Here is a 12,610-nt window from a genome sequence, read left to right on the forward strand (position 1 = left end):
TCAGGGTGGGGGTCCCCACTGGGGTGCCTGAGGGCCATTTTCAGGCTGCCTGCACCCCCTTTAGGGTTGAGGTCCCCACTGGGGTGCCTGGCCAGCCTAGATGAGGGGCTGATGGCTGTTTTCAGGCTGGCCACACCCTCTTTAGGGTGGGGGTCCCCACTGGGGTGCCTGGCTAGTCTGGATGAGGGCTGAGGGTTTTCAGGCTGGCCAAGCCTGCTGGCGACTAAAGCTCCCAGCCTCTCCTTTTTTTCTTTTTTTTTTTTTATTCTGGGATTTATTTACCTTCTATAATTGAAACTTTGTTGCCGCTCCAGGTCCAAGGCCATGGCCTACTGAAAGCAGGTATCTGGGATTTGTTTAGCTTCTATAATTGTAACTTTGTTGCTTAGAGTGGAGCTCAGAGCCCGGCCGCAGCAGGGAGGAAGCTTGGCTTCCTCCATCACTGGAGCAAGCAAGCCTCCTGCTCACTTCAGCTGTGTGGCTGCCAGCCGCCATCTTTGTTGGCAGTTAATTTGCATATCTCGCTGATTAGCCAATGGGAAGCGTAGCAGAGGTACGGTTAATTTCAATCTTTGTATATTATTAGATAGGATGGTCTTATAATCATTTCCTTTTGATTAAGTTGTTTAATTCATTGACATTTATGTTATTATTAACATAGTTGGAGTTACATCTGCCAATTTCCACTTGTTTTTCTGTACAATTCATGTCTATTTTTTGTTCATCTATGCTGCCATGACTGCTTTATTTTATATTATGTGAATATTTACTAATGCAGCATTTTAACTTTTAATGACTTATGAAATGCATTTTTGGAATTTTGTTTAAAATTAAAGATTTAATGAAGTGATGCATCTTTTACCAGGAAGCATATATTTTTTGGGGGAATGCTAGCAGCTATTGATGCCCAATGAGTACATCCATTATTTATTGGGGTTGCAAAATGGTGATTTTGCATTTCTATCATTTATGAAATATGTTTGTTGGAATATTTTATAAAGAGGACTTCCCATTATTTATTTGTTTATCCAAGGGTGAAGTTCCTATAAGAAAAGTAAGATAAATGTTTAATTCTTTTTCTTTTGTTTTTATTATTTGACTCTCTTCATCCATTTCTCCCACCCATCCATCCCCCAGAACCACCAATCTGCTCTCTGTATCTTTGAGCTGGATTTTTGTTTTGTTTAGATTTCATACATAAGAGAGTTCATTTGGTATTTGTCTTTCTGTGTCTGACTTATTTCACTTAGGATATTGCCTTCAAATTCCATCCATGTTGTCACAAATGCCAATATTTCATCTTTGTGGGTTTTTTTTTACCCGTATCTTCACCCCACTCCCCTTCAGCAACCATTAGCACGTTCTTTATATTTTTGGATTGGTTTCCATTTTATTTTGCTTATTCATTTGTTTTGTATAGTTTTTTTTTTTTAGATTCCACATATAGGTGAATTAATAAGGTCTTAGATTTCTCTGTCTTACTTATTTTACTTAGCATAATACCCTCTAGGTACATCCTTTTCTTTGTGGAGTAATATTTCATTGTGTATATATACCACAATTTAGTCATCTGTTCATCTATCTACAGACACCTAGGTTGTTTCCATATTTGGGCCATCTACACTAATAAAAGACAGACATGCAAATTGACCGTATCTTCGCTATGCCTTAAACCACGCCCACCAGCCAATCAGAGTGGCTATATGCAAATTAACTGCCACCCAACCAAGATGGTGGTTAATTTGCATATACCAGCTGGGACCGAAGACTGAAGACAATGTGGAAGCAAAGCGCTACAGAAGGAAGCAAAGTAGAGGTGGCAGAGACAGGAATGGAGCCAAGGCTGTGGAGGTGGGAGGTGGGAGGGGAAACCCAGCTAAAGTGGCTGGGAGCAGGAGGGGAAACCCAGCCGCAGTGGCTGGGAGCAGGAGCGAAGCCCGCCTCAGTGGGTTTCACTCCCTTCTCTGCTTCGCTCCAGCTGCTGGAAAGCCCTATTGTTGCAGGAATCTTCCTGCAATGGGCCTCTAGTCCTATATAATAAAGAGCTAATATGCTAATTAGACAAGATAGCTGAACAACCTTTCAGATGACCTTCCAGACGAAGTTGGGGCTGTGAGGGCTGGCTGAGGCAGCCAGGGCTGCGAGGGCCCAGCCCCTTGCATGCATTTCGTGTATCAAGCCTCTAGTTGTAAATAATGCTGCAATGAACATAGGGGTACAAATACCTTTTGGAATTAGTGTTTTTGTTTTCTCTGGGTAAATACCCTAAAGTGGTAGTGCTAGGTAGTATGACAGCTCTATTTTTAACATGTTGAGGAGCCTTCAAACTGTTTTTTATAATAGCTGCGCCATTTTACAATCCCACCAATAATGAGCGAGGTTTCCCTTTTTCCCACATCCTCATCAGCACTTGTTATTCCATGATATTTTGATAATAGCTATTCTAATAGCTGTGAGGTGTTATCTCATTGTGGTTTTGATTTTCATTTCCCTGATGATTACTGATGTACCTGTTGGCTATCTGTATTTTTGTTTTGAAAAAAAAATGTTTATTCAGATGCGTGTGTGTGTGTGTGTGTGTGTGTGTGTGTGTGTGTGTGTTGCTATTGAGTTCTTTGAGTTATTTTTATATTTTTGACATTAGTCCCTTATTAGACATAGTATTACAAATGGTTTCTCCCATTCTATAGTCTGTTCTTTCATTTTGTTGTGCAGAAGCCTTTTAGTTTAATGTGGTCCCATTTGTTTATTTTTGCTTTTGTTATTTTTGCTTTTGGTGTCATTAAAAAAATATTTGCCCAGAACTATGTCAAGGAGCTTAACATCTATATTTTCTTCTTAAAGAAACAATAGCCATACTCAGAAATGGGACTTTTTTGAAGAGCTCCAATGTCAGGTCTTACATTCAAGTATTTCATCCATTTTGAGTTAATTTTTATGTATGGTGTAAGTTGGTGGTCAACTTTTATTATTTTTGCATGTGACTGTCCAGTTTCCCCACACCATTTATTTTAGAGACACCTTTCCCAATTATATATTCTTGTCTTCTTTGTCTTACATTATTGACCATATATGCATGAATTTATTTCTGGGCCCTCTATTCTGTTCCATTGATTTATGTGTCTGCTTTTATGCCCATACCATACTGTTTTAGTTACTATAGCTTTGTAATACAGTTTGAAATCAGGGAGTATAATGGTTCCAGCTCTGTTCACCCACCCTGTATTTCAAACTGCTTTTTTTCCTTTCTTTTTTTCTTTCAATTTGGTAATTCTATGGTGGTCAATTTAATGGTGTACTGTATATGTTTGAGACTCTGCTGTATTTTCTTTATGATTTTTTTCTCTCTTCTTTAGATTACATAATCTCTATCAATTTTCAAGTTTGTTAATTCTTTTTGTCCTGCCAGTTCAAATCTACTGTTGAGCCTCTCTAGTAATTTTTTCATATATTTTATTGTACTTTCCATCTCCAGAATTTCCATTTGGTTTTCTTATTAATTTCAGTCTCTTTTTTTATGTTCTCTACTTGATGTTTTTTCTGTTCTTTAGAATTAATCATTTTATTCTACCTATTTTCAAGTGCATTGGTTCTTTTACCACCTCAAACCTACTGTTAAGGTCCTCTAGTGATTTTTTTATTTCAGATAATTTACTTTTTAAGTGTGGAATTTATAATTGGTTATTTTGTATAATCTATCTTTATTGACATTTTTTATTTGGTGAGACATCATTGTCTCTCATAGTGTTGAAGATCTTTGGCATATTTGTGGGATCTAGCAAGCTACTGCAGCCCTGCATATGGGCATCTGGTTCCCCAGATGTTTTTTTTATGTTTTAGTTGGCTCATATCTGTTCCAACTGGTGTAGCAGCCTTAGGTACAAGTGCTACTGACTGTTTTCAACAAACATTCAGGTGATATGTGTTTTTCTTTGAGTTGGGTCAAATAAAGGCAGCACTGAGTCAACTGAATTTTTCTAGGGAGCTGTGAAACAGTTAAAACAGTAGCCATACTCAGAAATGGGACTTTTTTTGAAGAGCTCCAATGTCAGTCTGTTCCCTCATGTGCCTACTCCCAAAAAAAACATTTCTATTATTTGGAAATAGGATTAGAAATTATTAAATGTATACAATGCATGAAGGCCAATGTGTGATTTCCTCTTTGTTTCTAGAATATAATTTGGGTGGTCATTTATATTCTAAATTTCCTTGCTATGAGAATTTAGTGATGCCTTTCATTATAAAATAATATTATTTTTTACATATTTCCATTCCAGATTTTTCCACTTTTTCTGATATATGTGTTTTGAGTTGTAGAATGAGAACTTGTGGACTTTTTAAACTACAATTTATTCTGATTCTAATTATATTTATGAATGATAAAAAAAATTAAAAAAGAATATTTTGTGGTCATCTGAATTTTGTTATAGTAGAATCCAGAATAATTCCTTTATTTCTCTATTTTAGGGCCACTTTGGTGGAATCCTCAACATTTATCTGCTTTACATCCCAATTAAAAGCATCTGGACAATCTGTTCACTTCAAACTCCACAGGTAAATATATACACATTTTATGCTAATAATTATTTGAGGAAAGATTCTGAGAAATTTAAGTAAATTTGTTATGTAATTCAATAACATTTTTCATTTATTTGAAATATTTAATTTATTTTATATATATATTTTAGTTGCCCCGGTGCACAAAATTTGTGTACTCGGGGGTGGGGGGGTTCCTCAGCCTGGCCTGTGCCCTGTCACAGTGTGGGAGCCCTGCAATCCATCGCCCCAAAGAGGTAGGCCCTGCCTACCCATCCAGGGCTCCTCAATGGATTGCCCCAAAGAGGTAGGCCGCAGCTGGAGGTCCTGCCTCCACGCTGCGCAGAGCCACGGGACCCCCAGGCCTCCCCTTATGGAGCCAAGGGACCCCCAGGCCTAGCTACACAGAGGCCTCTGCCGGGCCCCACCTCCAGGCCAGGCCATGCGGAGGCCTGCGGACCCCCTGTGGTTCTGCACAGAGGCCTCCGCTGGGCCCCAGGCCTCCTAGTGATGGATTGTGACGCAAGTCCCTGATGCTGCAAGTCTCCGCTCACCCGCACCTGCTGCACACGAAGCCTGCTGATCAGTCGTTGCATGTGAGGGCATCCCAACCATTAGCATATTACCCTTTTATTAGTATAGATAATTTATACTTTTCTTATTCTCTTATGTGGTACAGGTTTATGTGCATGAAAACAGAATAAATATGTGCATGACTAAATACAGTGGATTCTCATTAATCATGGTAATTATGCTCTATAAAATTCCTGCAAACATTCAATTAGCGAATACTGAACCATTATATATCACCACATACATTATAATCATAAATCATAAGAAGAACCTGTCCTGATAGATTTCACTTTCTTTACACAAAGAAAATGAGGTTCAGAAGTTTTAAATAACTTGTCTGCGACTGTTCCAGTAATAGGTACCAAGGAAGGGTGTCAAATCCTGTCCACCTAGTCCCAGAGCTGGAGCTTCTTTCACTTCTGTACTGCCCTCTATGGTCTCCATCCTCTGGTAATCTGTGTATGAAAACTGACACAGAGAGGCCCAGTGACACCTTGTTTGACCTCAGCTGGGAACTTGTGTGACCAGTGACTGGAACTTTTTGCCACTCTGCACATGTCCACAAACTGCTATTAAAGCACATTGAATATTGATTTTGTGGTTATAAATCAATTTTAGCAAGGAGGTGAGTTTGCAAATAATGGAATTCATGAATGATGAGGATTGACTGTATTTAAGTTTATTCCACCTATGATACTGTTTTATGAGGTTTGTATTTAGTTTAGGATGAAATATTAACTTCTGAGTAGAGAAGCAGAATTTTTTTTAAGTTAGATTGCTTGATATTTCTCATCTGTTAAACTACAGTTGACCCTTCAATATCTGGATTTGAACTGTGTGGATTCACTTAAACACAGATTTTTAAAAATAAATATTGTAAGTGTATTTTCTCTTCCTTATGATTTTCTTAATTACCTATTATTTTCTCTAGCTTACTTTATTGTAAGAACACAGTATATAATATATATAACACAAAACATATGTTAAGCAATTATTTATGATATTGGGAAGGCTTTTGCTCAAAAGTATATTAGTAGTTAAGTTTTTGCGGGAGTCAAAAGTTACATATGGGTTTTCAACTGGGGGGAGTGGGGCGGAGCTGGCATTGGCACCCTAACCACCATGTTGTTCAAGATCAACTATATAGAATAACTATTTAAAATAAAGTAGAAAAAAAACAATGTTGCCAAGATTAATAAAAGTCAGACCGAAAGAAAATGATGCAGATGTCTATTAATGAAATGCATTCACCTTTGTCTCTGTGTAATGCTTGAGGGCATCACTCTCATTCTTTTAGATGCATTAACATCCCAAGAGGCAAGGATTTGGCCATGTTGATACCATAGGAATTTCCAATGTCAAAGTTATCAGAAACCATGAAAGGGATTGATACAACAAGAGGATATAACTCTGGTAAACATACATGCACCCAATAAAGAGAATTGACAGCAATACAATCTTAGCAGGGACTTTAACACAACACTGACATCCCTGGATAGATCTTCCATCCAAAAAAATTAAGAAAACAGTGACTCTAAATGACACACTGGATCAGATGGATTTAATTGACATTTATAGAACATTTCACCCCAAAGCTACAGAATATACATTCTTCTCAAGTGCACTTGGGTCATTCACAAAGATAGACACCATGTTAGGGCACAAAACAAATCTCTACAAGTTCAAGAAGATTGAAATCATATCAAGCATCTTCTCAAATCACAATGACAATTAAGATAAATTAATAAAATAAAATTACTAACTTAGGAAGTGAAAAAAACCAAATGGATGATAAAACTTTATATTCCTCACACATTTTACTGTGGGAACATAATACATCAGTATAAGCAAGAGAAGTTAAGACATTTTTATTCTAATTAAATTCAAAAGATTATCAGAAAGGATTAGGACAGGGGAGTGATTTTAGCCACACTTTAAACTTACATGAGTGATCAGCAGTGCTCAGATATGAGCACTTTGTAAATAATTTCTTACATTAATATGACTTGCAGTTTTTTCCAACAATATTGAATTATTTATCTTTCAATCAGTTCTTACCAAGTAGCATTGCAAGCACTGTTCTCAGTACTGGAAAAATATAGCAATAAATAAATCCCAGTTCTGGTTGTCAAGGAGCCAACTATCAAGTAAAGACGGAAAAAAAACATCTACACAAATGGAGGCAATTGTTTGGAAAGGAATGCATTCAGTATATGTAATTTAAAAAGTGCTCTGTGCGCTAATTGGCAAGGAATATCACTATCTAAATATTATAGGCATATTCCCAGGAGAGAAGGCATTTAAAGAGAATAATGAGACGTGAAACACTTTTTAAAGAACTTCTGGACACAAGAATGATAGAATGAATCTAAAAATCAATCCTTTTATATTTTCCCCATGATGCATAAAAACGTGTCTTGGACTAGATAATTTGCTATTTGATTTAGACACAACCCTGAAGGCCGGCCCATGTATAGCTTCATGAAGGCTTATAATAAAGATCTTGATTCCCTACTGGGAAAGGATTCAATAAGAAGTTATTCTTGGGGCTGATATATTCATGCCCTGAATAGAATCAGTTTGATGCCATGTTGATCATTTTACTTGAAAAGAGCTGCATGCCACCCCTGCAGAGGGAAAAAAGGAATATCATTCCTTCGTACCTCTTAAGTAGGTTACACTCCCTGACTTTGGCCCACTCTTCAATTACCAGAACATATTCCACTGCTTAACCTACAGTATTGTATAATTTTAGCTTCTTTTGATTTATTTCTTTCTTAATACCAAGAGTTTAAACGTGCTCTTTCTGCCATGGCTTCAGTAATAATATGAGTAGATGAGCATCTAGGAAATGGATAGCGTGAACCAAGGTGCAGGGAATAACAACAAAATGAGTTGTTTTCTCTTCTGTCTTTGGAACATCCAAGATACTGGTTTCATAAATAAGCTGAGTTTATCACTGAATTTCTAAACTCAAGGACATTGATTAGGTAGAATAGAATGTTCCTGAGCCAGGTTATTTTATTAAATTGCTTTCTGATGTCTCTGAGTTAATCATGATTGTTAGCTTCATGAGTAAGTCAATAAAATCCTTAGATTTGCATTTTTTTCCTATCCATCTTTACCATAAAGATTACAGCTAACTCAATTTTGCGAGTTTGAGAATCTCCTTTGAGACTGGGGTACCTCTTTGATTTATTCAAAAGGCACGTTCATTAGCTATTCTCCCACTAAATAGGTAAAGGAAAGAAAAAGATGAAGCCCAAATTGCTCTGCTTTTCTATTCACTGTGAAAAAAAAAATGATTCAAAGGTTAGACTTTGCAAGTATTGAACAAAATGAGGTCTGGAGATTATCTGAGGATTTTAATCAGGCATTCTACCCAGAGTTTGATTATCAAGTACATGGCAATGGAGCTCTACATTGAGAAATAAGCATTTTTTGATGTTTTTACCCATTCTTTGTATAGTCTCCTTTATAATTGCTGAAATATTAATATATTATATCTATGATAGCCTTAAAGTGTCTATCAAATACTCAAATAACATAAAATATTAAATGTTCTTTACTTTTTAAAAAAGATATTACTTAAACTGCTACTCAGAATGCCTGTGAAGTAATAGCAAAGCACAGAGTAATTATAAGATGTGGTAAATAACATTATTAAGAACTAGAGGTCTGGCGCACAAATTTCGTGTACGGGGGGCAGGGGGGGGAAGGGTGTCCCTTAGCCCAGCCTGTACCCTCTCCAATCTGGGACCCCTTGAGGGATGTCTGACTGCCCACCAGGATCGGGCCTAAACAGGCAGTCAGACATCCCACTCACAATCTAGGACTGCTGACTCCCAACTGCTCACCTGCCTGCCTGCCTGATTGCCCCCACTTGCCCTCCCCTGCCTGATCGATGCCTAACTGCTCCCCTGCCAGCCTGATCTACACGCACCTCCTCCCATGAAGGCCTGATTGCCCCTAACTGCTCCCCTACTGGCCTGGTCACCCCTAACTGCCCTCCCCTGCCGCCTGGTCACACCCAACTGCCCTCCCCTGCAGGCCTGGTCCCCCCCAACTGCCCTCCCCTGTTGGCTTGGTCGCCCCCAACTGCCCTCCCCTGCAGGCCTGGTCCCCCCCAACTGCCCTCCTCTGCAGGCCTGGTCCCCCCCAACTGCCCTCCCCTGTTGGTTTGGTTGCCCCCAACTGCCCTCCCCTGCAGGCCTGGTTGCCCCTAACTGCCCTCCCCTGCAGGCCTGGTCCCCCCCAACTGCCCTCCCCCTGCAGGCCTGGTCTCTCCCAACTGCCCTCCCCTGCTGGCCTGATTCTCTCCCAACTGCCCTCCCCTGCACAACTGCTCTCCCCTGCTGGCTATCTTGTGGTGGCCATCTTGTGTTGGAGTGATGGTCAATTTGCATATTACCTGTTTATTTGATAGGATGTGGTGCAGCCTAGCTGCCATTGCTCAGTGGTTGAGGGTCGACCTATGAACCAGGAGGTCACGGTTCGATTCCCAGTCAAGGCACATACCCAGGTTGCAGGCTCGATCCCCAGTGTGGGGTGTGCAGGAGGCAGCTGATCGATGATTCTCTTTCATCATTGATGTTTCTATCTCTCTCCCTCTCCCTTCCTCTCTGAATTACATAAAAACATAATTTTTAAAAAGTATGTGGTGCAAAGCAAAAGCATTTGAGAAATGGTATGGATATGGTTAGAAGAACTTTACTTAGAAATAGTCAACATATTTTTACAGTATCAAATTTAGGCAAAAGCAGATGATAACATGAGAAATAATGTTTGTTTTATATTCTCAGAAAAAAAATTCAGGCAAAGAATATCTGAGAGTCCAGATACTAATTAACAGCTTATTGAGCGAATTAATCATGAATACTAGCAGAAGAGCAATTTGGGGAAAATTGATGGGCTCTGGAAGAATGGAACATTTCAAGGGAGGCAGTTGCCTCAGGCTGTGATCTGCTAATTAATTTTCAGAAATTCAAGCGGAGATTAAATAGCTGCTCACGTCTACTTCTACTTTTATTGAGAAAGAAGCAAATGTGGGAGCGATAAGCTAAGGGAAGAGAATTTCTTAAGACATCAAGTTCTAGAACCACCTTTGGAGAGAGTACCTATATATTTAGGAGTTGAAATCACTTACTTTTGAGTCTCAGGATTTGGGTTATTATTATTATTATTATCATCAAATACTTCTCTACAGTGTTTAAAATTAAAAAGGAATTGTTTTTTATCAAATTTTAAAAAATAGTGGTGATTGTTAGTCTCCTTTTGGCATTTTTCTTATTTTTAAAATTTCTAAAACAATATAAATGTTAAAATGATACATGAAAGAAATCTGTGGTCTTTGCACATCATATCGTATGTAGCCTTAGTTTTAGGGATCTGTAAGATTAAATTAAAATAGATAATTGTTTTGAGTTTTGTTTGTGTTATTGATGGTGTTTTTCTATTCCCTTATGACAGTGATTCTGAGAATGACAGTGAACAGGATAGTGCCCCCAAAACCTTAAAAACCTGTGAGTACCTCAAATTAAAACATTGATTTTCATGTATTATTCTTATTTTATGTACAGAACATACTATGAATTGAAACTATAGACAGAATGGCAAGCCCTGAGGATTGCAGGCTGAATGGGAACCCAAAATGTTGGTCCTCAGCCTTTTTATGACCCTTTGGTGTACTCTGCCCAAATCTTTTCCTTTCACTGCTGGGTTTCCTCACCCTTACAATGAATGTATTTAGATAAATGATCTTTATGTTTCCTTTGGCTAATTCTGAACTGCTTAAGTCTATTTAGGTGACAGGTATCACCATGTTTAAAATTACTATAAGGTGAACACTGATTACTTTGTTTTATGAAATAACTATAGATTTAGAAAATTTGGATAGAATGACAGGAAAACAGATATAGGAATGTTCTGGTTATCAATACCTACAGATAAACCACTCCAAATGTAGTGGCATTAAACAATGAAAATGTAATGTGGTTAGTATTTCTCACACTTCTGAGGTGACTGGCCTCAGCTAACGAGACTCTTGCAATTGAGGTCAGATCGAGGCTGGGGCTTGAGTCATTCCAAAGGCTTCCTCACTCACATGTCTGGTGACTAATGCCTTTCGTCTGGTACCTCAGGTGGGGCTATTGGCCTGGACACTTATATTTGGCCTCTCCATGTGGCCTAGGCTTCCTCACAGGATAACAACTTGATTCTAACAGCAAGAGAACCAAGAAAGAGAGAGAATTAAGAAGAAGGTGTATTACATTTTCTGATCTGATGTCAGGAGTCACACTGCTAGACTTTTGCTACATTCTAGTATACTGTTCGTTGGGACCAAATCACTAAAACTGGCCTACCATATCACCACATTCAAGGAAATGTGGAAGAATGTGTGGACATGTTTTAAAACCAACAGTTCAAGTTTTCTACTACTTCCTGTAATGTGAACCATTACATAGTCCTCCAAAATTGTAAAGATTCTTTGATGATCACTTTGGTGATTATAATTGTATATCAAGCTAATTTTAAACACTAGTGAAGTTCCCTTTGTAAAGAAATTATTTATTAAGCATTTTTAATACTGCATCATAATTATATGTTTTATATTAGATCAGGCTTGTGCTAGGGTCACCGGTACTTTTATTAACAAATATATGTGTTATCTTCTAAATTTGTGTGCTAATGCTTGAAACATTTTTGTGATGCATCTGAAAGCTTTACTCACTAATTGAAACAGCTGCTTTATTTGAATGACACTTATGCAATGTTATGTAAACAAACTCTGCTTCATGTTTTGGCAGCAATTAGGTCCAGTTTCATCAGAGAGTTCTTCTGCCCATCACCGACTGTTCACCTGAAAGCAGGACCAAAAGGGACTTCAAGCCTGGAGCTCTGCTTTGTTCCCTTTGACATGCAGATACGCTACTGCATCATTATCCTTAGCAACAAAATGGTGAGGACAAAACTGTGGTGTACACTTGCATCTTGGCCTGACACTCTGATGGAATAATTAGTACAGGGGACTTGATGGCAGCTGAAGACTTTAGAAACGTAGATAACGATCTCAGTCCTCTAGTAGCTAAACAAAGGGCTTACCCTCAAGAATATGCAGAGTTACATTAGTGGTGGGTACATTCTATAATGGCTGCCTAAGGAAGTTCCATGGAAGCAGAGTGAAAGCATGCCTAACCTTGCTGTGGCCCTATCTGTATTGATCTATTGTTGCATAACAAATTTCCAAATACGGAGAGGGTTAAAACAATACAAATGTATTATGTCACATTTTTAATGAATCAGAGGTCCAGATATGACCTAGATGGGTCCTCTGCTTAAGGCAGTGGTTCTCAACCTGTGGGTCGAGACCCCTTTGGGGGTCGAACGACCCTTTCACAGGGGTCACCTAAATACATCCTGCATATAAGATATTTACATTACGATTCATAACAGTAGCAAAATTACAGTTATGAAGTAGCAACGAAAATAATTTTATGGTTGT

General features: G+C 38.4%; 1 protein-coding gene across 1 annotated transcript in view; it reads left to right on the forward strand.

Annotated features, from left to right (window-relative positions):
- Positions 1-12,610, forward strand: part of CFAP47 (cilia and flagella associated protein 47) — a 425,326-nt gene that overhangs the window by 246,134 nt on the left and 166,582 nt on the right. The window contains 3 exon segments of the mRNA XM_014462850.1: positions 4,468-4,554; positions 10,579-10,631; positions 11,916-12,067. Coding sequence (XP_014318336.1) covers positions 4,468-4,554; positions 10,579-10,631; positions 11,916-12,067 — 292 coding nt within the window.

This window comes from Myotis lucifugus, unplaced genomic scaffold (assembly GCF_000147115.1).
Source record: "Myotis lucifugus unplaced genomic scaffold, Myoluc2.0 scaffold_192, whole genome shotgun sequence".
Lineage (NCBI taxonomy): Eukaryota > Metazoa > Chordata > Mammalia > Chiroptera > Vespertilionidae > Myotis > Myotis lucifugus.